This window comes from Podarcis bocagei (genome assembly GCF_964188305.1).
Source record: "Podarcis bocagei genome assembly, chromosome: 17".
Taxonomy (NCBI): Eukaryota; Metazoa; Chordata; class Lepidosauria; order Squamata; family Lacertidae; genus Podarcis; species Podarcis bocagei.
This window is the reverse complement of record NC_138143.1, coordinates 30,778,180-30,803,934: the sequence shown is the minus strand read 5'-3', so window position 1 is coordinate 30,803,934 and position 25,755 is coordinate 30,778,180. Positions and strand designations below refer to the sequence as shown.

Here is a 25,755-nt window from a genome sequence, read left to right as displayed (position 1 = left end):
TCTTGCCTTGGGAGGGGAGAAGCAGCAGTAACAGCTTTTCCTAAACAAACAAGTCGTTCTCATATATTTATATCTGTATGTATTAGAAGTTACAATAAAATATGTTTATGTAAACAGCTTTGGGAGGTCTGCCTGAAAAAACAATATAAATGCTGTAACTCTTGGGCGGTTTTAGCAGACGTATAAAGCAAACTTACATAACAGGGAGGCTAGTAATATTTAGTCAAATTATTCCTTCACCTTTTAATTCTTTCACTAGAGAGGGCAACTATCTGAAAATAGAGTGACACTTGCTGTCTTTAATGTATGTGAGTTATTGATCTGGCACTTAATATATATAATGCTATTGGTAGTAACATAGGTAACAGTGAAGGGGAAACAACCGAAACATTGTTGGGCTAATAGTAACTGCCAATGAGGCTGCTGTGTTCATACTCAATCTTTTCCGACATGGGGCTTAACTGTTTTAAAGATACGTATTGGGGAACCATATATTTGTATGGTGGTAGTGCTGGATCAGCCTTCCAGTAGCTCTCAGATGAGAAAAATCAATTTAGTTCCAAGCGGGTTGTTGTTGTTGTTGTTTTGTTTTACCACACTTATGGCACAGCTTGTCAATAATGAAGTGTAGATTAGACACTTCCATTTTTTAGCCTAGGATGAAGCTGTCCTGCTTGACCTGAATTTAGAACAGCTGCTAGGATTGCATGGTGGTGTGGGTTTTGTTTTTGCAAATAGTTGTTACAAATAGCATTTCCAGTCCTTGCGCTGCAACCTCACCTGATAAATTTAAACTCTGCCTATTGAAATAAAGCAGGCCCCTTTGCTGTGCTCCTTTTGATGCCTCCGGAAATTTTTTGTCCAGATAAACCTACCTTAGAAACTTTTAAGTAATTTTAATCTGTTTCAGTATTTTATCTCTTGCAATGCTCTTAAAGTAGGGCTGTGGTGGTGTCTCCTCCCCCCCCCAATGTTTTTTCATCTTTTAGTAAACCACTTTGAGGTTTTGATGAAATGACAAAATAATGACTCAGAAGGTGGTGAAAAAAACCTTGAAGGTTGTGTTGTTGTTTTTTTAAGCAGAGGTTGGATGGCCACCTACCAGGGATGCTTTTTAGTCGATTCCGGCATTGCAGGGGGTTGGACTAGAACTTCCGGGTCCCTTCCAACTGGACCAACTCATACCATTCTAGGGCCAGAATGAATGAATGAATGAATGAATGAACTGAGGCGTAGCTGCCTCAGTGTGTGTTTCCCCATTTTCAAACTGGTGCCTTCCACCGTGTTAAAGGAGCTGCAGGACACCGAACAGCACGTGCAAAAATAAAACACACATACCTCCTGAGTGCAAGTTTGCAGGATGGGTGTCCCCCCCTCTTAACTTTACCATTATTATTATTATTATTATTATTATTATTATTATTATTATTATTATTATTATTATTATTATTATTATTATTATTTTATTAAACTATATTAGCAATTTATTTTTAGTGTATCCATTTGTCGAACACCTATGAAAAGTAACCAAAAGGTCGGCTTGATGTCTGCCTCCGTCTACGTCGAGAGGCAACGCAGTGCACCTCCAGGAGGGGAAGTCAAACCGAAGGGACCTTCCCTCCCCTTCTGCTCCCAGCAGCCTCAGACACGTTGGGAGCTGCGGCTTGTTGGGAACAGCTGGGGACGCAGCATCTTCCACGCACGCGCACACCGGGCGTCAGCTTTAATTCCCCCCCCCCCAAAAAAAGGGGGTCGGAGCCTCAAGTGAAGCGACGCAACACCTCCGGCTCCCCACCCCCGCTTTCCGTCCCTCCTTGCAAACAGAGAGGCCCTTCAAACGGGAACCGGAAATGAAGTTTCAAGGGGGGAAAAGGCAACTTGCGCGCCTTCGTAAACGGACTCTTCCCTCCCTCCCGTCTTAACTCTATGTTCTCCTCGCGCCTCCCTTAGGCGGCCGGTGCCGTAAAGGGAGGGCTTCGCTTTACGGCAGAAGCCCGTCGCTCGGCTCCTACCTGCCTGGCGCGCCGTCAGGTAAGAGGGACGCGGGTGAAGGCAGTTCCTATGAGGCGTGGTGTTGTTTTTTAGTGGGGCGGCTTTCTTGCTGGGTTCGCCTTAGGCTCCTCTTTTAACGCTCCCCCAGGGACAAGGTCGGGGGGGGGGACGGACGACGACGACAAGATTAAATAAAGCAGCTGCTAAATAAAGTTAAACGGGGAGGTTTGCGAGGGTCATCTAGCCCAACCCCGCCGCCCACCCCCCCCCCAGGCAGCGTTCGAAATTCGCCAGGCGCATTTTGCCGCCTTGGAGGCGCCTGCCTGCCTTGGGATCCTTGGATCTTGCCAGTTTCCACACACTAACAACACATCCTGTCGAATTCTATCCACAGTATTTTTATCCGCGCAATTGGAAACCCCAAAAAGTTGTATTGGAAATATCCGGCTCCAAAATGGCAACTAGGCATTGTGTTTTGGCCACTGTAACCCTGGTTTAAGGAGCCATTTGGCTTATTATTAATAATAATAATTTATTATTTATACCCCGCCCATCTGACTGGGTTTCTGCAGCCATTCTAGGCGGCTTCCAACAGAATATTAAAAACATGATAAAACATTAAAAACTTCCCTGAACAGGGCTGCCTTCAGATGTCTTCTTAAAGTTGTGCAGCTGTTTATCCCCTTGGTTTTTTTTATCTCGTATTCTTAAGTTGTGGCATCTGCAGATGAAGGGCGGTATTCAAATGTAATAAAATAAAATAATATTTTTATAATTCATACCCCGCCCATCTGGCTGGGTTTCCCCAGCCGCTCTGGGCAGCGCCGCACATATAAAAACATAGTAAAACGTCAAACATTAAAAACTTCCTGATACAGGGCTTTCCTTCAGATGTCTTCTAAAAGTTGTGTAGTTCTTTATCTCCTTGACATCTGATGGGAGGGCGTGTGTATGTGAGAAGCTGCTGGGAACTGTAGCTCTGATGGGAAAGGTACAGTTTCCAGCGCCTTTAAGCAACAGTTCCTAGGATTCTTTGGAGACACGGGGATAGATGTGCATTGAATGTGCTTTAAGCACTGGATGTGGGAGCCCATGACAAGCCCCGAAAGAACAAACTTGGTTTATGATTGCTTTGTACCTTTGATAGTGTGTTGCAGGTAGGAATTACTCAGTGTGACCCTACCTCCAGCAAAACCCCATTGATTTTTAGCAGAGACAGTAATAATTTAAAAGGGGGTGATTAAAAGTAGACATGGCACTGGGATTTGGTGGAGAGGTTTATCCCTCTCTGCTCTTCCCATCACCCTGATAAGGATGCAAATTCTCTGTCCCTGTCATCAGATTGATCACTGAATGAGTCAAGAGGGGAATATAACTCCCTGATTAGTGCAGTTCCCTGGAGGGATGCTGTCTTCAAGCACCTGAAAAAGGTTAGCTCCTCCTTTTTCAAACACTTTTGGGAGAAAGGGGGGGGGGTGAATCTGAGGACCTAGCTGTGTTATGCTACTAACCAACAGGGATTCACACAAGCACTTTGCTGTTTCTCATTGTTAAGAGACTTAAAAGTAATTCGAACAAGCATTAATGTGCTTTGCACAAAACAATGATTCTCGTTTATATAAAACTGTTACAAACACTTCATTGAATTCAAGTTCCCCCCTCCCCTTTTCCCCAGCTTTATTTTCCACTGGAGAGACCTTGGTAAGCTACTTGAAAAGATGAGAAGAACAAAGCTCCTGCTTTCAACTGATAGTCAAGAGAGCCCTGAAGACTAATGCAGAGAATTAACAAGAACGTGGTTTTGGGCCTTCTTACTTTGACAAGCTCAGTCTTTCTCCTGTTCCAGCTGTACTATTATAAATACTATTTATCACCAAGGGTAAGAACTCTGGCAGCTCACTTAAAAACAACAACACCACACAGCTACATTCAGCAGAACGAATCCAAACAAGTGTTTATAGTGATTTGTTAAAATAAGATGGGAGACACGAGATTGAGACTTGCTTGGTATTGAGTATTCTTGCTTGGTAGTAAATTCCAATGAAATCAATATGGCTTAAACATGGTTAAAATTAGATTTCATATATTCCAGGTTATGGTCTGGCCATTTTCTGGTCAAGTGGAGTGGAGCTTTCTAGCTCCATTGCTATCTTTATAGTTTGATTCCAGTGTAGTATGTCAGAAGGTTAGTCAACAGAGGAAGTGTGTACTCTTCGAGTTGAAAATAGATTAGTTCAAATATATATTAAAAAATGCAATATTTTTGAAAAATATCACCAAAGCTTCGCTTCTCATTTGTCTTGGTGGTAGCACTAGGACTTGACTTGCAAAGCCTCTTCTCTGTTGTTTGGTTTTGTTAGAATGGAGCTGTTTTCCCCAAGATTAAAGGGAACAAAGCAGGACAAGACGGTAGTCGGTGGGTAAGTACTTTTGCACTGAAAGTATTTTTATTATTTTATTATTATTATTTATTGAATTTATATACCGCCCCACACCCGGTGGTCTCAGGGCGGGTCACAAAAAAGGTCACAATATATGAAATAAAAATAAAAACAATAACCCAATAACTCCCCCCTAAAAGAGCCACATTTTAAAGGGTATAGGATGTTGATTAGGTCAGCTAAAGGCCTGGTTAAAATGGAATGTTTTTGCCTGACGCCTAAAGGTGTATAATGAAGGCACCAGGCAAACTTCCCTGGGGAGAGCATTCCACAGCCACTGCAGAGAAGGCCTGTTCTCATGTTGCCACCCTCTGGACCTCTCGAGGAGGAGGCACATGAAAGAGGTATTGCAGTCCTGAGCCGTTTAAGGTTCTATAGGTCAAAACCAGCACTTTGAATTGGGCACAGAAACTAATTGGTAGCCAGTGCAGGCAGACCAGGATCGGTGTAATATGCCCAAACCATCTTGCTTCAGTGAGCAGTGTGGCCGCTGAATTCTCCACTAGCTGAAGTTTCTGAACCGTCTTCAGAGGCAGCCCTGAGTATAAGATGTATAAGATCTCTTTTGCTGCTTTGATCAGTATGATACCCGTTATTGTTACTTTATTGACTTAGGGGTCTTCAAAAGCTTTTTAAAAATGTTTTTTCCCTTTCCTGTCTCTTTACACAGCACGTTGTTAAGAAATTCATTAGCTTGATGTCCAGTCACAACATACCTGTGCATCTGATTGATCCATTGCTTCTGGGACTAATTGACACAGACTTGAAGCAGCTCAGGACCTCTCCTGATAGCAGCCACTCAGAATGCAGATACCTCTGTGCTCGACGGGACTTTACCACCTTTGCCGTCCTGGACAAAGCCTGGAAACTTGAGGTAAATTTGTCTCATCTTTATTTACCTATCTATGCTAAACTTTGCAACTTATCAAAACATTTATGGTGCATTTCTCAGGAATTTTTGAGAAAGGGGGAGTCACAGGGTGAGTGACTTGACCACAAGGCAAATGTTGCTTAGAAGGTACCTCAGAGCAGCAACAGATCTCTTGGAGTGTGTCTCTCTGTGGTTCGTATTTGAAGGTTTTTTGTTTGTTTGTTTTGGCCTTCATATCTTAACAGATAGTATTGTTACTCAGGAGGAAAACTGCAGAAAAGCACAAAAGAGGTTTTAATACACTTCTTACACTTAAAGAAGTGTATGAAAATAAATGCTAAGTGGTATTCAGAGAACTGTGTGAAGCCAAATAAGTTGGTTAAGTGTATTTATTAGATCATGGATCACTGCCTTGCAGTGGCGAAGGGGCTTGAATAACTCAGAGAAGCTATGAACTAACTAAAAAGGAGATTGTAAGAATAATTGCATTCCCACAAAGAGGGGGTTCTGTTTCATTTTGAAACAGAAGAGCAAGTGCTTTGCAAAGCAGGACTGTGTGTGTGTGTTTAATGTACTGAGCCAAAATGTAGCGTGTCAATTTCAGGTGGGCCTGTTTCGAGCTGCTGAGAGAGTGGGTTTCCAGTGGCTAAAGCTTCAGAGCAAAGACCCACGTCTAGAAGAGATGGACGACCTCTCTGGGATGGAGATTCCCTTACACTATATTTTCAGACTGGCAGCGCATGCCATCCATCTGGTGGTCTTTTATGAGAGGAGCGGGAACTACCTCTGGCACGGACAGCTGCGGCTGAAGCGACACATGGACCGGAAGTTTGTACCTTTTCGGAAGTTGCCGTTTGGCCGCTACCCGGGAGCCTACGACAAGTAAGAAATGGCAAGGCAGCGTATTCTGTTTCTATTTGATGCACGAGTTTTTCATGCAAAGCACACAGCTGTCCGGCTTGCCTTGTATCCTTGCTGAACGACGAATGAAATCATATGTGCAGGGTTTCTGAAGTCAATGAGATAACAGCAATGGAGAAAAGTTTTACATTCATGATCCGACAATATTCTTCTCCCGCCCTGATGCATGACACTAGAACAGGGAATCGTGCAGTGATGATGTTTGGCTATAAAATCAGGACAGGACAAATAAATGCATTTTAAACTTGGGAAATCCTTTACCACCAGGATGTGGTTGCCACTGGGCTGTGAGGCTTCAAAATGGGGCCAAACAGAAGAAATAGCTGGGAAATAAACAGCTTGTTGCTCATCATGTTGCAACACATCCTTAAATGCAAGTAGCTGAAAATAAGTATGGTCCCCCAAGGGGAAAAGGCACTCGGATAAATCTTTCATTAGGCAAGTAATGTACCTCTGCCCTTGTATCCGATGGGTTGTTTCTAGTACAGCAGACCCTCTGGATACAAACTTAATTCATTCCTGGGGTCCTTATGTACCCTGAAAAGTCCGCATCTAGAGACACTGCTTCTGTGCACGTGTGCGGCGCGATAGAACGCTTCTGCGCTCCTCCGAGTTTGCTGTGTTCGCAACCCGAAACTTACGTAACCCAAGGGTCCACTGTATGGCAGAGTCCCTGATCCATTTGGCTAAAGGGATTCACCTGGATGAGAGCATGGTGCTGTTTTACTTTTTCCATTCTGCCTTCCCATCGTAGGCATTTGTTTGTTGTTGGTGCAGATGGGCTGAACAGCTTCAGAACACCTCGTTTGGTCCAAATGGAATGAGTTATTTTGGAGTAGTTGGGTGAAAATAGATAATTTGCAGCCTTTGCATATGAAGCGACTGCAGCTGCTCCTGTGTTTCATTTTGTTTCACCTTCCGGACATGAAAGTTGCTCTTGTTTTCTGGCCAGGTTAATGTAACTCTTTCCTCCTTTGTAACAGGCTAGAACTAATAAGTGTTTCCATTGATGGGTTGACAGTCCAGATTCCAAAAGAGCCATCTCAGTTCCTAGAGGAAAGGTCCCACTCCAGGTTTATTGAATGTAGGTACAGAGAAGCTCGATCTTTCTTCCAGGTTAGTGGTTATCAAGTAGCATTTCACCCAAAATGTGAAATATTTTCCAGTGTTGCTTGCCTGGTTCCCCCCACCACCCCAGGGTTAAAATGGTTGTTGTTGTCAGAGTTAACATGCTTAAATGGGAATGCTAGTATATCTAGATCAGGGTTTCCCAAACTTGGCTGCCTGGCTGGGGTTTTTTTTTGGGGGGGGGGGGGGTTGGACTACAGTTCCAGTCATCCCTGATCATTGCTCCTGCTAGTTAGGGATGATGGGAGTTGTAGTCCCCCCAAAAAAACAACAACCAAAAACACAGATGGAGGACCCAAGTTTCGGAAACACTGATCTAGACTGTGTGGATGGATGCCTTTGTTCCCAGACTGTAGAATCATATGAAAATATCTTACTGCAGACTTGCACACCCTATGACCCACCAAGCCCGATGCTGCCTATGAACCACCTGCAGTGGCCTACTAAACGGCTTGCCTCTGATTGTGAAAATAAGAGGAGAGAGTTGTAGTCAAGCAGACAGTGAGCTGTTTCGGTGCATGGCTGGATTGTGATTTGTGCAATCCTGATTTAACTCCTCCTGCCTTGCTGATTTATATATGCTATACGGATCCTACAGATATAAGACATGAGTGGCACTGTGGTCTAAACCACTGAGCCTCTTGGGCTTGCTGATCAGAAGGTCGGCGGTTCGAATCCCCACGATGGGGTGAGCTCCTGTTGCTCTGTCTCATGTCTTGCCAACCTAGCAGTTCGAAAGCACACCAGTGCAAGTAGATAAATAGGTACTGCTGCGACGGGAAGGTAAACGGCACTTCCATGTGCTCTGGTTTCCGTTACAGTGCTCCGCTGCACCAGAAGCAGTTTAGTCTTGCTGGCCACATGACCTGGAAAGCTGTCTATGAACAAATGCTGGCTCCCTCGGCCTGAAAGCGGAGATGAGTGCTGCAACCCCATAGTCACCTTTGACTGGACTTAACCAACCAGGACTCATTTACCTTCTTTTTTTTACCTCCAGAGATAAGCAATGGTGGTGAAGCTAGCTTCTGATCTCTTACGTGGCTCATGTTTAAATAATTATTTACTTATACGTATTCCAAGGTCCAATGAACTACAGTTGGAAACATTGTTTGCTGTAAAGTGTGGAAGAGTGCTGTTCATGAATCACAAGTCAAAGCTCCCCTTGGTACATAGAAGTATCTGCATGGTTCTTTGCTTCCTGACCCCAGAGTCCTGTTTCAGATTTAAATGTTAATGGAAATAGCTTGAAACCTATGGACCCTTTTACCCATCCAGCCCACTGGTAGTTTAATGTTATAGTCCCGAAGCCAGCCACAGAACAATACAGATAAATAATTTTGCTATAATCCTTTAACACTTGGTGGCGCCAAAGAATGAAAATCCTGTGCATGGAAACAAAGGTGAATCTATCTTATACAGGAAAGCAGGAAAATAATAGTATCTTCTGTGACACGGCAGTAGATACTGGCATAGAAAAAAATCTGTATTGAAAATGGTTATTTACCTGTGTTTGAATATATCTTGAAGTTCATTAAATATTGATTGATTTATTTCATAAAATGTATATACCACTTGATTGTAAAAGACTTCAAAGCGATACACAAAAAGATAAAACAAGAAAAATCAAGGAAAATTACAACCCTACATAACAAAAGTTAAAATACTGAAACAGCAGAAAAAAAGTAGTTTGGTGGGAGCTGTAAACACTTGACTGTATGAAAATAATGCAAGAGTCGTTTACAATTTCCCTTTTATTTTTTAGCTGTACCCTGATGATGTATCTCTGGATGCTGTTGAATTCAGAAAGAAAGCCAAGGCCTTGCTGCATCTTGCTTCTCTGACATTAAACAGTTTAGGAGTCAGATTCTGGCTGAGCAGTGGAACTTGCCTGGGTAAGGAGCTTGTGGTCACGTTTGGTCGCTAAGATTGAGAACTGAATGCATTCAGTTACAGATAGGTAGCCGTGTTGGTCTGCCATAGTCAAAATAAAAAAATTCCTTCCAGTAGCACCTTAAAGACCAACTAAGTTAGTGCCTGGTATGAGCTTTCGTGTGCATGCACACTTCTTCAGATACACTTGATGGACTTCCATTTCATGCTGCTCAATGTGGTGCCTTCCATGGTTCCAGTGTATCCGAAGAAGTGTGCATGCACACGAAAGCTCATACCAAGAACTAACTTAGTTGGTCTTTAAGGTGCTACTGGAAGGAATTTTTTTTATTTTGAATGCATTCAGTTACTCAGGGGTGTCTTAACAGGTACTGCAAAACCCACAAACATGCAAAGACACATTTTCATATTCCAAAACTGAAATATGAACCAAAACAGCTTGAAACATGTATGGTTAAATGGCTTAAGCCTTAAACACCCCAGTACTTGCCGAAATTTTGGAATGTCCCTGGAAAGAAGGTCATCAGTCTTCTTTATGTAATGATGGGAGAGAACTAGGCACTGCGACCCTTAACTTGCTCCACTCCCTAACCCCTCTTCGCCACCATATCCTTACAGCCTTTGCCAACCCCTCCTCTGCAAGTCCCCAGCAAACTAGGAGAAATCTTCATAGGCTGGTAGATTTTGTGGGCTTGGGGTCTGTACTGTGCCAGCTTTCTGCCATGAAGCTCACAGAACTGTTGTGTTTTCAGGTTGGTACAGGCAGTGCAATATTATTCCTTACAGCAAAGATGTGGACTTGGGGATTTTCATTCAAGACTACCAGCCAGATATCATTCCAGCATTTCAGAAGGCAGGATTGCCGCTAAAGCACAAGTTTGGCAAGGTTGGTGGATGACACACCTGACTTGGGCACTTTGCCCTGTTTGTAACCCCTCCTTTCCAGGGTGTGCAATTCTAGGCTCTTAACAGGAAGAAAATATTGTGTGTTGGAAGAGCTACCGTGGAGCAGTGGATGCTGGACTGGGGAGATTTGGGTTCAGATCTCTTTGCAGTCATGAAGGTTGCCAAGTGACCCAGGGTCCCAGTCGCTATCACTCTTAGTCAGCCTACCTTGCAGGATCGTTGTAAGGACAAAAAGGGTGGGAGGACAGAACCATGTATCAACAGCGTTGTTTAGTTGTATGCTGCCTTTCCATGCTCAAACCGGCTTATAGGCTTATAAAGGTAAAGGGACCCCTGACTGTTAGGTCCAGTCGTGGCCGACTCTGGGGTTGCGGCGCTCATCTCGCTTTATTGGCCGAGGGAGTACAGCTTCCGGGTCATGTGGCCAGCATGACTAAGCCACTTCTGGCAAACCAGAGCAGCGCACTGAAATGCCGTTTACCTTCCCGCCGGAGCGGTATCTATTTATCTACTTGCACTTCGACGTGCTTTCGAGCTGCTAGGTGGCAGGAGCAGAAACCGAGCAACTGGAGCTCACCCCATCGCGGGGATTTGAACCACCGACCTTCTAAATGGCAAGTCCTAGGCTCTGTGGTTTAACCCACAACGCCACCTGCGTCCCTTATAGGCTTATAGGGCTGGGCAATTTCTGGTTTTCAACATCGTGATATATCAGCAACTAAACATTGTGATATACTGATATACCACGATGTCTGAAATAAGGATGAAGCTATGTAGAGGCATTAACAATAATAATAATAATAATAATTTATTATTTATACCCCGCCCATCTGGCTGGGCTTCCCCAGCCACTCTGGGCGGCTTCCAACAAAATATTAAAATAACAGTAATCCATCAAACATTAAAAGCTTCCCTCACATTGTGATTTTTGAATAGAGCACACACACACACATCCTGATTCATGATATATTGCCGGGTCAAAAATTATGGAACCAATATCACGATATGGACTTCAAACTGATTTTGGGCAATATATTGATATATCACAGCTTACCACACCAAAAGATTTTGTTGTTGTTGTTTAGTCGTTTAGTCGTGTCCAACTCTTCGTGACCCCATGGACCAGAGCACGCCAGGCACTCCTGTCTTCCACTGCCTCCCGCAGTTTGGTCAGACTCGTGCTGGTAGCTTCCAGAACACTATCCAACCATCTCGTCCTCTGTCGTCCCCTTCTCCTTGTGCCCTCCATCTTTCCCAACATCAGGGTCTTTTCCAGGGAGTCTTCTCTTCTCATGAGGTGGCCAAAGTATTGGAGCCTCAGCTTCACGATCTGTCCTTCCAGTGAGCACTCAGGGCTGATTTCCTTAAGAATGGAGAGGTTTGATCTTCTTGCAGTCCATGGGACTCTCAAGAGTCTCCTCCAGCACCAAAAGATTTACTTAGTTGCAAAAGCAGTCATAAGCCATAAATGAAAACAAGCATGCAATAAAAGTAAGCAGTCGTTACATAAGTCATGATAAAGTCCAGCAATAATGATGCAAAGCATTCATACTAGTAACAGCAAAAAATGAAGTCGCTCCGAAATTAAAACTTGACCTTAACACAAACCCCTAAACGACACACCCCACTCCACAGACCTCTAGGCATCCTGAGCATCAGGCCCGGCAAAAATGTATGCCGCCTTGAGCTTCTTGGGGGAAAGGCTGGATATATAAATAGTCTTCTCATACAGTATACCTGATAACCATGAATAAATGTTTATTTGTATATGGATAAGGTGGTTTCAAACAGGCCGTTAAATCCTGGTGTGACTAAAGAGCCCAAACGGTTAGGAACAGTCTTGGTTTTCTTTACAAAGCCCAGTTACAGGTTATAATTTTTTAAAAAATGCATGCTTAAACTATCTCCTTATTTTGAAGATGCGCCAGCTCTCAGTCTGGAGCGAGGTCCCAACTGGCTTCTTGTTTCCTGCCAAAGCATACCCTTTTCTGCCACGGTTGCTAGTTCCCCAACCCCTAGGGCAGGGGTCTGCAACCCGCGGCTCCGGAGCCGCATGTGGCTCTTTCACACCTTTGCCGCGGCTCCGGGGCGGATACTAGCGAGGGGAGGAGGCGCATTGTGCGCCCCGACACTCCCCACTGTGGCGGGCGCTGTACTGGCTGTGACGTCGCATGGGGGCGGTGCGTGCGTTAGTCACGCACCGTCCCGACGCCACCTTCCCGCCCGCCCGCTACATTGTAAGGGGCATGTACGCTGGTCACTGCATTGAAAGGGGGCATGTTCGCTGGTCACTGTTTTGAAGGGGAGTGAAGAGCACACACACAAAAAAAGGTCAATTTAATGTTTATTTCTATGAGGAGGAGTAATTCTGAGGGGTCAAACAAAGAAATAATAAAAAAGTGACAAAAAAGTATTTTTATAATGACGAGTTTTGCGGCTCCCAGTTTTTTTTCCTTCGGAAACGGGTCCAAGTGGCTCTTTTTGTCTTAAAGGTTGCAGACCCCTGCCCTAGGGTGCCATATAGTGCAAGCAATACTTGGGTAGGCAAGTCGTCTGGGAAGCTTTTCAACAGGAGACTTGGTGCAGGATCCCCAATCCAGATTGGGAGCGTGGTGCAGATTGGGTTCTCTACAGCAGATGCTGCTTTATTTTAAGCATGCTTTAGTAACAGAAAAAAATAAAATAAAGAAAACTCAAACATGTATCATGTCATTTGTGCCTAAAAATCATTGCACAAAGACCTGGCATGTGTCCCTCTTGTATGTTTGCAGTGTTTGACTTTTGCAGCCTCTTTTAATATTATCTGTGTCATATAAGGTGCTTTTCCCCTGTCTACCTTACAGGTTGAAGACAGCTTGGAGCTCTCCTTTCAAGGAGAGGATGAAGTAAAGCTCGATATATTTTTCTTCTATGAAGAGGATGACCACGTGTGGAATGGCGGAACTCAGGCCAAATCGGGCAAGAAATTCAAGTATGAGTCAGACTTGGCGTCTGTGGGGGAAGGAAATAGAGCTTGACAAACTGCAATATGAGATATTCTTAGCAATTAGTGTAGTGCAGCTTCATTCTACCACCAATATAAAAACGATAAACCACGAGGGAATTGCACCAGTGGCTTTCAAACCACTTTTTGGATAAAAGTGGGTGTGGTTCTAGGGGACCTGTTCAGTATTCATCTTGATTTGTTCGCAGGGAGAATGGACAGTGTTGGCTATTTAATGAGCATTTCATTCTGATTGGTTTGCAGTGAGGTTAGACAAGCGTTTCCCCACGTTTTCTAGTGAGTTTTCCCATTGCAAAAATGCAGGCATTTGGGGGAAGCGGGTTTGTTGTTCAGGACCCTCTTGGTTAACTATAATTGTTCAACCCAAATTTGCCAGTACAGTCGTACGTTGGAAGTTGAACGGCATCCATTCCGGAAGTCCGTTCGGCTTCCAAAACATTCGAAAACCAAAGCACGGCTTCTGATTGGCTGCAGGAAGCAGAACTAAGCTGTTCGAAAACCAAGGTACGTCTGTATAAGTCATGGAAAGGTGTTTAGTATGTAGTTGTAGAAGCCATTTTAGCCCAAATTCTGCAATACACAATCTGGATCCCAGAATTCTTACAACATTATCTGTATGCAGAGTCAATGAAGTCGCACCACATTTCACTGATTGGATTACAAAGCCCCTTTCCTTCATCATTGACCTTCCTGTTCTTTTTCTGCGACACAGGTATCTGTTTCCCAAATTTACACTATGTTGGACTGAGTTCGTAGAACTCAAGGTACGTGTGCCATGTGAAATTCTCCATTACATTGAAGCCAACTACGGTAAAGAGTGGAAGATACCCGTGAAGATGTGGGACTGGAAAAACTCTCCACCCAACGTCCAGCCCAATGGGATCTGGCCTATCAACGAATGGGAAGAAGTCATTCAACTCTACTGATCAATCTAAAGCAAATACATGTATTTATGTTGCCCACAAGGCGTCGTCGATTGTGGAATGCTTCAGCCATTTCCAAAGGAGATGCTGTAAAAGATGTATTCACTGTTCAGTTGGTCAACGCACAAGCAAATGGATGTCTTGCTTCAGGAACTCTGAAGAACTCTTTTCTACAGCTGAGGGTGGGGGGTGGGGTGGGGAATAAGCTACATAAAAGTTGTATTTAAGGAAAAAGTAATACTGGGCGGCCATTTTGAACATTTGTTGCAGCAAATGTCCCTAAGTCAAGAAAAAAGCTGCCTATTCTGCCCAAACTAGGGGTCACCAAATACAGCCCACCGATCATGTCTGCACCACAGCTCACTGAAAAACGCAGGTGGGTGGTACCAGTTGTATGGCAAGCCATGGACTATTTAGCAGTGGCTTTTGGTGCTTAGTCGAAATGGAAGTTTTTGTGGGAATGTTCAGGGAGGCAGGAGAGGATATATTGTTTAATAATATCCTTCCTAACTTGTGCTAGCAAGTTCTGTAATTTAGCAGAGTTTTACATTCCCCTTTTAAATGCACAGCGGATAGCTTGTTGCAAGCTTGTTTAAGCTTCTCAATATTAGATTCCTGGTAAGACCCTTTTATATCCCTCCTAAAAGAATAGACACGACACAGTCTTGTGTAATGTGTATAAGTTTACTCACACATTCAGTTCACAGATGGATCCCTGAAGGCAGACTTAGTTACAAAGTATATACATATGGATCTACCCCATAAGGGGGGGGTTAATCCCAGTGACCGCAGTTCACACAACAAAAGGAAGATGGAAAAGAGAGGGAGGAGGGTTGTGTGCCTTGTGCTTTTGTTACCTGCCCAGGTAAAGTCATGCCCACCTCTGGTCACATGCAAGAGGAAGTATGTCCCAGGCCAGGAGGAAACAGGAAGTGGCTGGACCAAACATTCCCTTGCAAGTCCACTCTCGGAAAACAAGGAATGTTGTATTTGACTGCTATCTATGTATCACATCCCACAGATGGGTTGTTAGTTAAAACCTGTGTTTGAATCTACAGGGTCCGGTATCACTTTAGCAGCTAATGGATCTGAAAGTAGGAGGAAATGATGTCATGTACTCGAATGGCCATCTGACTCAAATGGTCCCCTTTCACCTAAATTGCTCATAGCTTCTTTCCAACCTCTCGAGTCCAGGTTTTTCTTGAAGCCCCCACTCAGGACCACTTTTGAGGGAGCCTTGCTGGCGGGTGAGAGCCCTTCGCAGCTTACTCGTTGGCAATGCAGTATGGCCGCTCAGAATACTGATGCTGGCTATCCTTGGTCTATTGCATTAAGTATTGAAGAAGAGCTTGTGGACTTCCTTGAGGTTCCCAGTTGGTCATTACAGGAAATAGGATGTAAGGGTAGGTGACTCACGGAGGCAGAAGAGCAATTCCTCTTATTCTCATAGAGCATTGAAAAGGGGACCACATCCCAACATGGCTCCTTTTTACAGATATTCCCAGTGGGATTTCAATCATGGGAAAATAGTAACCCATACTACTTTTAATCAGGGTTTTTTCCCCCCCAGCTGGAACTCACCGGAACTCTCAGGTGGGCACCATTGCCATTCTAAGAGAACGAGGTGAGTTCATGGTGAGTTCGGGCATCTGTTTTTCTAGAAAAATAGCACGGCTTTTAATAGTGTATCATTGACCTTCAACCACAGTTCAAGACTTTCCTGCCATGTCCCCATCGTTAGGAGATAACTGGGGGGGGGGGGAGCATTGTACAAAAAAATATAATCAAAAATAATTTGTCACATACCTTATTATGGGCAGCAGTTCAAAGAGATTTGAAACTGACGATCAGGACGATGTGAAATACTGTTATCTCTGAAGAAGTTCTCGTAGTATATTTTATTTGTACGTGGCTCACTGTGGCCTGAAGTCTGTTTTGCATTGTTGGGAGCTCTGTTATACAAAGCACAATAATGTAGACATTTCTATTTGTGGGCAGAAAATGTGAATACTTTTTTAAAAAAAAACCACTATTTATCTTGTGTAGATAAGGAAAAAGAGAGAAGGTACTAATGCATGTCCCCTCACTAAAACAAATAGTATTTAAATGATCCACGTACAATATTGTGTTTTAACTTATTGATGAAGTTGTTTGCTGTTTTGTACAATGTATAATGATGCTCTTGTCAGTGGCTCCTGTCAAGGAAAAGTTGGTTGTTCCTTCTGTCCTATTGAAGTCAATGTGACAAGTTAGTATCGAGTAACATTTCTGGATTCGGGACGAAGGTTTTAATGTACTTTAATGTACTAAACCTAGATTTAAGGATGTTACTCAGTACAAAATAATCTGAAGGAGGCTTTAAAATTAATACATATGTTCTGAACTTTTTAAATAAACTTATGAAAAGAGACTTAGGAAAATGTCACATTTATTCAGAATATGGAAGATCAAAATCTATGTCTCTGGCAAATATGTTTATAATGTGCAGTTAGTGCTCAACAATGTTCTTGCTTTAAGGTTACATTTGTCATATATACAAAAATAGCAACAATGCAAGCATGATAGACAACAACATGGTTAAGCTTCTATATATCCTGGCATAGCCTGTATATGTCCTCCTTATCTTCTTAATTTCTGAAAATATAATGCTAAGTGAGATCAGGCTTCCTTTAACCAGCTTGCCTTTTCAGCTATTGGTGCCAATGCAGCTGCAATGCTGCGTTTCTATTTTTAAAATATAGTGTGTTTCAAAACAAGGTATAGATTTTTGTTCCTAAGAACCAATCAAGGCAGAGTACAGAAATCTTGCTTTTCTCACCTCCGTTTGATTGTCAGGTAAAATGAGCTCAGTTAATTTACTTGGCTGAGGGTTTCTGAGCCCATTATGGAATGAATGAATTTGTAGAGTAAATCCATATGAGGAAATTAATTTCTGGATGAACTTTAATAGAAGAAGAATTTATTATTGCCGGTCAATTTTGAATTATTAATTATTAATTTAATCTAACCTTGGAAATTGCCGAATGAACTGTATTTAACCAACTGGTTTAAATCAAGAGTCAAAAATGGATATATTTTGATGATTGAATGAGGACTGCCTTGCTGTTAATTTAATGACTGGATTTTTATGAGTATTTGGAAGTATGGATTGTGACACTTGAAGAGAGAGAAGGCATGCATGTGTTTCTCCGCTAATGCTAGAAGCCTTTGAGCTGAGATGGGAGAATTGGAGCGTTTGGTCTTAGAGAATGGCATTGATACAGAATCATAGAACTGTAGAGTTGGAAGGGACCTGTAATGTGTATGGGTTGCTCGTGCGTAAGTTGCCGCCTCTCCAGGCTTTGTTGCCTTGCTAAACCTTTCAGTCTGGGCAGCCCTTCACTTCGTGGCTGCCTCAATCGCTAGCAGAATCCGTCAGTGGGCGTTTCTTAAATCTTTTCCAACATAAAAGTTGTTTGACACCCAGTCTCCTCCTACTCTCTCTGCGCGGAAGTCTTCTGCGCAGGGTGGGCGTGGGTAGCAGAGGACCCGTGCTCTCCCCGCTGGTGTCCGGTGAAGAGTCCTGGAGCCCTCTCGCCGATTCCCCCATCAGCCCCTCTATATCCCTGGTGTTGCGCTGATTTGCTTCCCCATCTGCGGAGCTGCCTCTCTCCCTGCTGGGCCCTTCTCCAGCATCATTTGAGAGCCTTCCCTCCGCCTCTAGCTCCGATGTCAGTTCCCTGACAGGACCCTAAGGATCATCTAGTCCAGGGGTCACCAACCTAAGGCTCACTCTAATGCCCTAATGCCCACTTGCGCACTGCGCTAAACCAGTGCAGCGTAGCGCAGGGACTCACTTCTGCGGCGCCGAAAATCGCAGGCATGCAGACACCGAAAATCAGGGGTGCGCAGATGCATGCACGCATGATCCAGCCCACAGAGGGATCTCCGCAGGACCGATCGGGCCCAGGCAAGATAAACCTTGTCGACCCCTGATCTAGTCCAATCCCCCTGCAATGAAGAAACCTCAGCTAAAGCATCCATGACAGATGGCCATCCAATCTCTGCTTAGAAACCTCCAAGGAATGAGAGTCTACAACCTCCCAAAGGAGACCGTTCTACTCTTGAACAGCTCTTACTGTCAGAAAGTTCTGGTTTGAACCCTACTCTCCAGAGCAGGAGAAAACAAGCTTGTTCCCTCTTCCATGTGACAGCCCTGGAGATATTTGAAGGTGGCTTTCGTCTGTCCTCTCAGTCTCCTCTTTTCCAGGCTAAACATACCCAGCTGCCTTCTAGCGCTCCTCATAGAGCTTGGTTTCCAGACCCTCGATCATCTTGGTTGCCCTTCTCTGCACACGTTCTGGCTTGTCAGCATCCTTCCTAAATCATGGTGCCCAGAATTGGACTTGGTATTCCAGGTGTGGTCTCAGCAAGGTAGAATAGAGTGGTACTATTATTTCCCCTGATCTGGACACTTATGATCTGGACATAGAGACCTGGTGTCTTTAGCACTTGTGTTTTGACTTTGGCCTCTGTATGAATTTCACCAAAGTAAGACACTTCAGTTTAGTTGGGTGCTGAGCTTTTTGTAAAGCTGCAATGCTCAAGTATGCACAGTGTCTTTGCAAGGAAGGAGGACTCAGAAAAGAACATAACTTGGCCACACCCCTGCAACCCGGCTGAGAAAATCTGAGAGTACCTGTGCATATGAACTCTGTTCCATGCATGTGACCTAAGACATCCTCTCCACATCTTCACTATGCAACCAGTTTTAACTACAACAGCTACTTCCCCCATGAGACAGGCCTCAAGAAGCCTCCTTGCTTTTATAGTCATACCTTGGAAGTCGAACGGAATCCGTTCCGGAAGTCCGTTCGGCTTCCAAAAATAGTTCGCAAACCAGAACAGAGTCACTTCCAGGTTTGTGGCGTTCAGGAGCCAAAACGTTCAAGAACTAAGCTGTTTGAAAACCAAGGTATGACTGTGTTTCAAAGTGAAGCCATTTTTTAAATCATACCATACTGAAGTAGAGCTCGGTGTCTCCCAGATTCAAAATAATAGCCTGCCAACATGGTTCCTTTTACATATTTGAAGGCCTTCTCTGTTTTGTTTGGCAGGCAAATGATGCTGACAGGTGAGGATTCACCAGTGGTACCGTGGCTCACTCCCTGGAGCCAAGCGTGTTCAGCTTTGGTAGTATATTTGTGAGGATAATTCAGCAATTATGCTGAAATTCAGGGGGGAATTAAAACCAGAAAATACTCAAATGCAGTGTTTTGGCAGCTATGCAATCTGGAACCTTAGGAATAATAATAATAATAATAATAATAATAATAATAATAATAATAATAATAATAATAATTTGTTATTTATACCTCGCCCATCTGGCTGGATTTCCCCAGCCACTTTGGGCGGCTACCAACAAAAGATTAAAAATACACTAAAACATCAGTCATTAAAAACTTCCCAATACAGGAGTGCCTCAGATGTCTTCTAAATGTCAGATAGTTGTTTATTTCTTTGACATCTGGTGGGAGGGCATTCCACAAGGCGGCCGCCACTACCGAGAAGGCCCTCTGCCTGGTTCCCTGTAACCTCATGTCTCACAGTGAGGGAACCGCCAGAAGGCCCTCAGAGCTGGACCTCAGTGTCCGGGCAGAACGATGGGGGTGGAGACGCTCCTTCAGGTATACTGTACAAAGGCCATTTAGGGCTTTAAATGTCAGCACCAACACTTTGAATTGTGCTCAGAAATGTACTGGGAGCCAGTGTAGGTCTTTCAAGACCAGTGTTATATGGTTTCGGCGGCCTCTCCCAGTCACCAGTCTAGGTGCCGCATTCTGGATTGGTTGTAGTTTCCGGGTCGCCTTCAACTGAGGAACTGAGAAAATGATCTCAACACTGGAGAAAAATGTAACAGCACCTCAAAATCTGAGCAGTTTGGTATGTGCCATTTCTGTTGCGCCACAGCTGTACTGGGAGAAACTAGCACAGGTAAGGGAATACGTCCTGGCATAATTTGAAAACGTTTCATTCTGAATGCTAAATATTTGAGAGCAACGCCATACAAATAAGTAAAGAAACCAGGTATCCTGGCTTCGGTTTTCATCAGTAGTCTCAGTATCTACTATAGATGTACACATGTTTTGCTTACATCTGATATCCACAGACAAGGCTTCCTTGCTAGGAATTTCAAAATGGTGCTCCGGGGAGAGAGAGAGGTTATGCAAAACACACAGCGCACAGCGACACTTCCATTTGTCATGAGACGCCAGATGCTTTAGACAGGCTGGCTATAAATGCAAATCTGAGTCCAGGATCTAAATATACGGTACTGCTGGGGTTTTCCAGTGTCCTGCTAAAAATACTTCTGCCCTCTGTAAAGACCAAGCAAATGGACTGAAAGGAGGGAGGATTCAGGAGCAGTTAATTTAGGGCATGGCTACTACTAATGTCACCCGTGCACCAAAATCTCTCCCCTTCTGCCCTCAGAAGCCTGTACAAATGTTTCCCCTGCCCCATGTTGTGATGCCCTAAATGGCCTTGACCCAGTATACCTGAAGGAGCGTCTCCACCCCCATCGTTCAGCCCGGACACTGAGGTCCAGTTCCGAGGGCCTTCTGGCAGTTCCCTCACTGCGAGAAGTGAGGTTACAGGGAACCAGGTAGAGGGCCTTCTCGGTGGTGGCGCCCGCCCTGTGGAACGCCCTCCTATCAGATGTCAAGGAAATAAACAACTATCTGACGTTTAGAAGACATCTGAAGGCAGCCCTGTTTAGGGAAGTTTTTAATGACTGATGTTTTAATGTATTTTTAATCTTTTGTTGGTAGCCGCCCAGAGTGGCTGGGGAAACCCAGCCAGATGGGCAGGGTAGAAATAAATTATTATTATTATTATTTATGTCATTGCGTACATTTCTCTGCTTGCACTAACTACTGACATAAAGCAGGAGCCCATGAATGTGGTTACATCATCAGCTGATGCAGATGTTGACTCAATTTAATTGTGAAAGGGGTGCTCTTTTTAGAAGGGACCCCTCCGTAAACCAGTTTTTATTCAGTTCCTTAGAAATGGAACAGGACTAAGACTCTCTTATTGTGTGTTTTTTTAAATTTTGTATTCTTATGTTGTGATATCTACAGATGAAGGGCGGTATTCAAATTTAATAAAGCAATAATTTTATAATTCATACCCCACCCATCTTGCTGGGTTCCCCCAGCCACTCTGTGCAGCACAGCACATATAAAAACATAGTAAAACATTAAAAACTTCCTGGTACAGGGCTTTCCTTCAGATGTCTTCTAGAAGTTGTGTAATTCTTTATCTCTTTGACATCTGATGGGAGGGCGTTCCACAGGGAGGGCACCACTGCCGAGAAGGCCCTCTGCCTGGTTCCCTGTAACCTCACTTGTTGCAGTGAGGGAGAATTATACAGAATTTCAAAGGATCTGAGTAGCAGAAGATTTTGTGGCTCTGCTATACAGTATACCAATGTGCATTCATAGGCCTTCCAAGTTTCCCTACTTCCCAGGGACAGCCCCGAATTTACAGAAGTTGCCTGGGTTTCTGATTTGATCCTGGAATGTCCCACTTTTCCTTAGGACGCCCCTATTTTCACTGGAGAAATGTTGGAGGGTATGGAGCAGGCAGTTCTGTCAGGTGTACTCTGCACGCTTCAATGGCACCCCAAACCTGCAGCCTGAGGTGGCTGCCCTACTTCTGCTTAGAAAACCTTGCCTTTCTGTGCAGGATGTTGGCTCGAAAGCTACGGAAATGTCTTCTTCAAGTACAGTGGTACCTCGGGTTACGTACGCTTCAGGTTACATACGCTTCAGGATACTGACTACGCTAACCCAGAAATAGTACCTCAGGTTAGGAACTTTGCTTCAGGATGAGAACAGAAATCGTGCTCTGGCGGCGCGGCAGCAGCGGGAGGCACCATTAGCTAAAGTGGTGCTTTAGGTTAAGAACAGTTTCAGGTTAAGAACGTACCTCCAGAACGAATTAAGTACTTAACCTGAGGTACCACTGTAGTGGCAATGCCCAAAGATGTCATTTTAGGAGAGGCAACCCGACATTGCCACCACTGCCTTTCTTTTCAGTGAACCCACATAGCTGATCTCATGAACACCTATCTATTTGGTAGTTATGAGTTATCAAAGGCAGCCAATACTTTCTGAAGGCGCTTTTAATTCCCATAACATTTTAAGAGTGGATCCCTCGCCCAGAAATCTCTCCACCCTTACAACGAAACTTTGAAATGGCAGTCCTAATATAAAGCCCCTATTAACTTCTTTCCTAGGCTTGTTTCAAAATTGAATTGCCCCTCCACCTCGCTCCCTTTCTAAATTAGCTAATTAATGCTGCTTTTGGTCTTTCAGGCGGTATAGAAAGTCAAGGCCCTTAAGTGCAGCTATATAGTAGCACCAAACTGCTTGTTTGACTTTTGTAGCCTCTCATCTTGAACTGACATTATACCCCAATTATACACACACACTCTCTCTGTGTTAGCAGCCTCATCTGCACTTCTGTAGCAGCTTCTCTTGGATGAAAAGTCTCCATGTTTACATTTTGGACTCCTCTAATCGGCCTGGGTTGTCCGCTTTGTCGTGTTTTTGCCCAGCTGCCTGGAAAGAGGATGCTCTGAGCAAACATTGGAGAGCTGCTTTTAATAGATGTCGCCAAAGACAAAAGCCCAGCCCGACCATTTGGACAGGTCCAAGGTTTGACTCAGTGGGCTCATCAGGCATATGGTGCCAGGTCTCCTGGGGAATTTATTTGCCTTTCAGCTTCTGTTCCCCAAATCGCCCGTCTTCTCTATAGGAAATCGGCAAAATAAGCATGAAAAGGAACAAAAACGTTTCAAGGTGGACGCAGCTCATATTGTTGACTCTGGCCTTGTTTTGTACATTTGCGAGGCAGAGATATAGTGCCCTCTTGGTTGGTTGGTTTATGCAGCTAAGCTTGAAAGGTTGTCAAAGAGCCAGGTTGTTTAGCACGGTGGTTCCCAATTGGTGCTTCGAAAACGCAAAACCAAAACTACCATAGAGGTATCAAAATTTTCAAAAGACCTATCACATGGAATGAAATAAAAATGTAGTTGTAAGCTACCTTGAGTCAGGAACATAAAGGTAAAGTCGTGACCGACTCTGGGGTTGCGGCACTCGTCTCACTTTACTGGCCAAGGGAGCTGGCGTACAGCTTCTGGGTCATGTGGCCAGCATGACTAAGCCGCTTCTGGTGAATCAGAGCAGCGCACGGAAACGTTGTTTACCTTCCCGCCGGAGTGCTACCTATTTATCTACTTGCACTTTGACATGCTTTCATACTGCTAGGTTGGCAGGAGCAGGGACCGAGCAATGGGAGCTCACCTTGTTGCGGGGATTCGAACCGTCAACCTTCTGATCGGCAAGTCCTAGGCTCTGTGGTTTAACCCACAGCACCACCCACGTCCCAGTCAGGAACATACCAGAGCGTAAATCCTAAGAAACTCAGTGAGACTTGATTCTGAGTCAAAATGCTTCAGATTGCGGTGTAAGGCTCCCCAGTCTCAACCCAGTTACGTGGGAGTCGGCTCCATGGAATACAGTGAGACTTACTTCTGTGTAGACAGTGTAAGTCTCTGTTTACAAGAAAGGACTCAACACTCCCTGTGTTTCCTAAGAAATGGCAGAAGCATTGCAATGAAATAATTTAAAGCGGATTGGTGACATTTTCCTTCAAAATTATAGGAAGGGCTTTGTGCGCCAGCTTCGCCATTTGGTGTGCGGATTTTATCTCCAGGATAAACAGACTCCATTTTTGCACCTACACAAAGATCACTTTTAATTATTCCCTGAGACGTGGAGGAAGCATTTTGACTCAGGATCAAGACATGGAAGAAAAAGAAAAAGTGGGACATTCCAGGATCAGATCAGAAACCGGGACATCTTCTGTAGTTCTGGGACTGTCCCAGGGAAATCGGGACACTTGGGAGGTCGGTCGGGTTGTAAGAATCATAGAATATACGGTAAATTTTTAGTTGGAAGGGACCCTGAGGATCATATAGTCCAACCCCCTCAGTGCAGGAATATGCAGGAATCGAACCTGCAACCTTGGCATGATTAGCACCATGTTCTAACCAACAGCACTGGCTGAAGACAACTTGAATTGGTGCGGCAGTGCCACATTCACCCTAATGGAGCAATATCTACTGACTTTGCGGGGAGCTGATGGTCCATGTTGCCTTGCTACCTCTGATAACATTGGCAAAATCTACTCAAAATGAGAACCATCAGCACTGTGGAGCGGTGCCCAACTTCGCAATCCTGTGGAGATAAGACAAGTCTATGGGTTCAGACCAGTAGCCACCTGGTTCAGCGTGCGTAATCAGTTGCGCATGCACAACCAGCAAGCAGTAACCTGAGCACGGCTGCGCCTTTCCTTCTTGTTGCTTCTAGCAACTGGTACTCAGAAGCATACTGCCTCTGCCAGGGAAGGTTGTTGTTGTTGTTGTTTAGTCGTTTAGTCGTGTCCGACTCTTCGTGACCCCATGGACCAGAGCATGCCAGGCACTCCTGTCTTCTACTGCCTCCCACAGTTTCGTCAAACTCATGCTGGTAGCTTCAAGAACACTGTCCAACCACCTCGTCCTCTGTCGTCCCCTTCTCCTTGTGCCCTCCATCTTTCCCAACATCAGGGTCTTTTCCAGAGAGTCTTCTCTTCTCATGAGGTGGCCAAAGTATTGGAGCCTCAGCTTCACAATCTGTCCTTCCAGTGCGCACTCAGGGCTGATTTCCTTCAGAATGGAGAGGTTCAATCTTCTTGCAGTCCATGGGACTCTCAAGAGTCTCCTCCGGCACCATAATTCAAAAGCATCAATTCTTCGGCAATCAGCCTTCTTTATGGTCCAGCTCTCACTTCCATACATCACTACTGGGAAACCCATAGCTTTAACTATACGGACCTTTGTTGGCAAGGTGGTGATGTCTCTGCTTTTTAAGATGCTGTCTAGGTTTGTCATTGCTTTTCTCCCAAGCCAGGGGAGGTAGGACATAGCTATTAGCTTGTATAAGGAAACAGATATTGTAAAATGCCGAAAATCTCTAGCACTCACTCTTGCCACAAGGAAAAAGAACTGCCCCTGGAGTGAGCTATGCCATTCAGATAAAACTGAATAGTGAGAAGCAACCTTCAGCTTTGGCTAGCTCTGTGGTTAAGAAGCATCGAGGATGGACAAGAATATGTCCTCTTTTATTTTAAAAAATGGCTAAATGAGAATGGCGGCTTCAAACAATGGGACAAATGGTGGTGGCTGTAGGAGTCCTAAGCATGTGCTCATTTCTTCTCCTCCTTTCCCCATCTCTGGTCTCCCCCTCCCCCCAACCAATGCATGTATATCATCCCTGTGTTGTTCAGCTACAAGCGGATGATTTGTGTTTATAGCAAAATTGGTGACGGTGACCATGTGTGTGAATGGGTAATGAGTTCCAGCGATAAGGCCTTTGACTGTATATTTTACTCCACCAAGGTTCTTAACAAATAATCTTTCCGCAATGCAAGCCGTCCTTATCAGCCTAAGGCAGATTGTCTGAAACCCTTATCTCTCTGGGCCAGTTAGCTAGAGTGATCCCCATTTCACAATGAATAGAGAATGAAGAGCCCAAACGCAAACCCTCTTCCACCCCTCCTTTTCTTCCACTCTTTCTCTTCCTCCATTCT

General features: G+C 44.3%; 1 protein-coding gene across 3 annotated transcripts; it reads left to right on the top strand.

Annotated features, from left to right (window-relative positions):
• Window positions 1-1,917: 1,917 nt before the first annotated feature.
• Window positions 1,918-16,486, top strand: FKTN (fukutin). 3 transcript variants are annotated; one of them, XM_081176672.1, is made up of 11 exons: window positions 1,987-2,031; window positions 3,334-3,422; window positions 3,668-3,871; window positions 4,353-4,412; window positions 5,104-5,307; window positions 5,909-6,186; window positions 7,209-7,341; window positions 9,116-9,245; window positions 9,996-10,129; window positions 12,993-13,120; window positions 13,866-16,486. In XM_081176672.1, the coding sequence occupies exons 3-11, from the start codon at window positions 3,767-3,769 to the stop codon at window positions 14,077-14,079; spliced, it is 1,386 nt and encodes a 461-aa protein (XP_081032798.1). In that variant the 5' UTR covers window positions 1,987-2,031; window positions 3,334-3,422; window positions 3,668-3,766; the 3' UTR covers window positions 14,080-16,486. The 3 variants fall into 3 exon arrangements, with proteins under 3 accessions (XP_081032796.1, XP_081032798.1, XP_081032797.1); XM_081176670.1 differs by lacking the exon at window positions 3,334-3,422 and having other exon boundaries at window positions 1,918-2,031; XM_081176671.1 differs by lacking the exon at window positions 1,987-2,031 and having other exon boundaries at window positions 2,550-3,422.
• Window positions 16,487-25,755: the final 9,269 nt, after the last annotated feature.

Bases quoted from the DNA above. Each gene is read 5' to 3' on its own strand.
- FKTN (XM_081176670.1), top strand. From the start codon at position 3,767: ATGCAGAGAATTAACAAGAACGTGGTTTTGGGCCTTCTTACTTTGACA. The intron at 6,187-7,208 runs GTAAGAAATGGC...CCTTTGTAACAG, and splicing joins TACCCGGGAGCCTACGACAA to GCTAGAACTAATAAGTGTTT. The intron at 10,130-12,992 runs GTTGGTGGATGA...TCTACCTTACAG, and splicing joins TAAAGCACAAGTTTGGCAAG to GTTGAAGACAGCTTGGAGCT.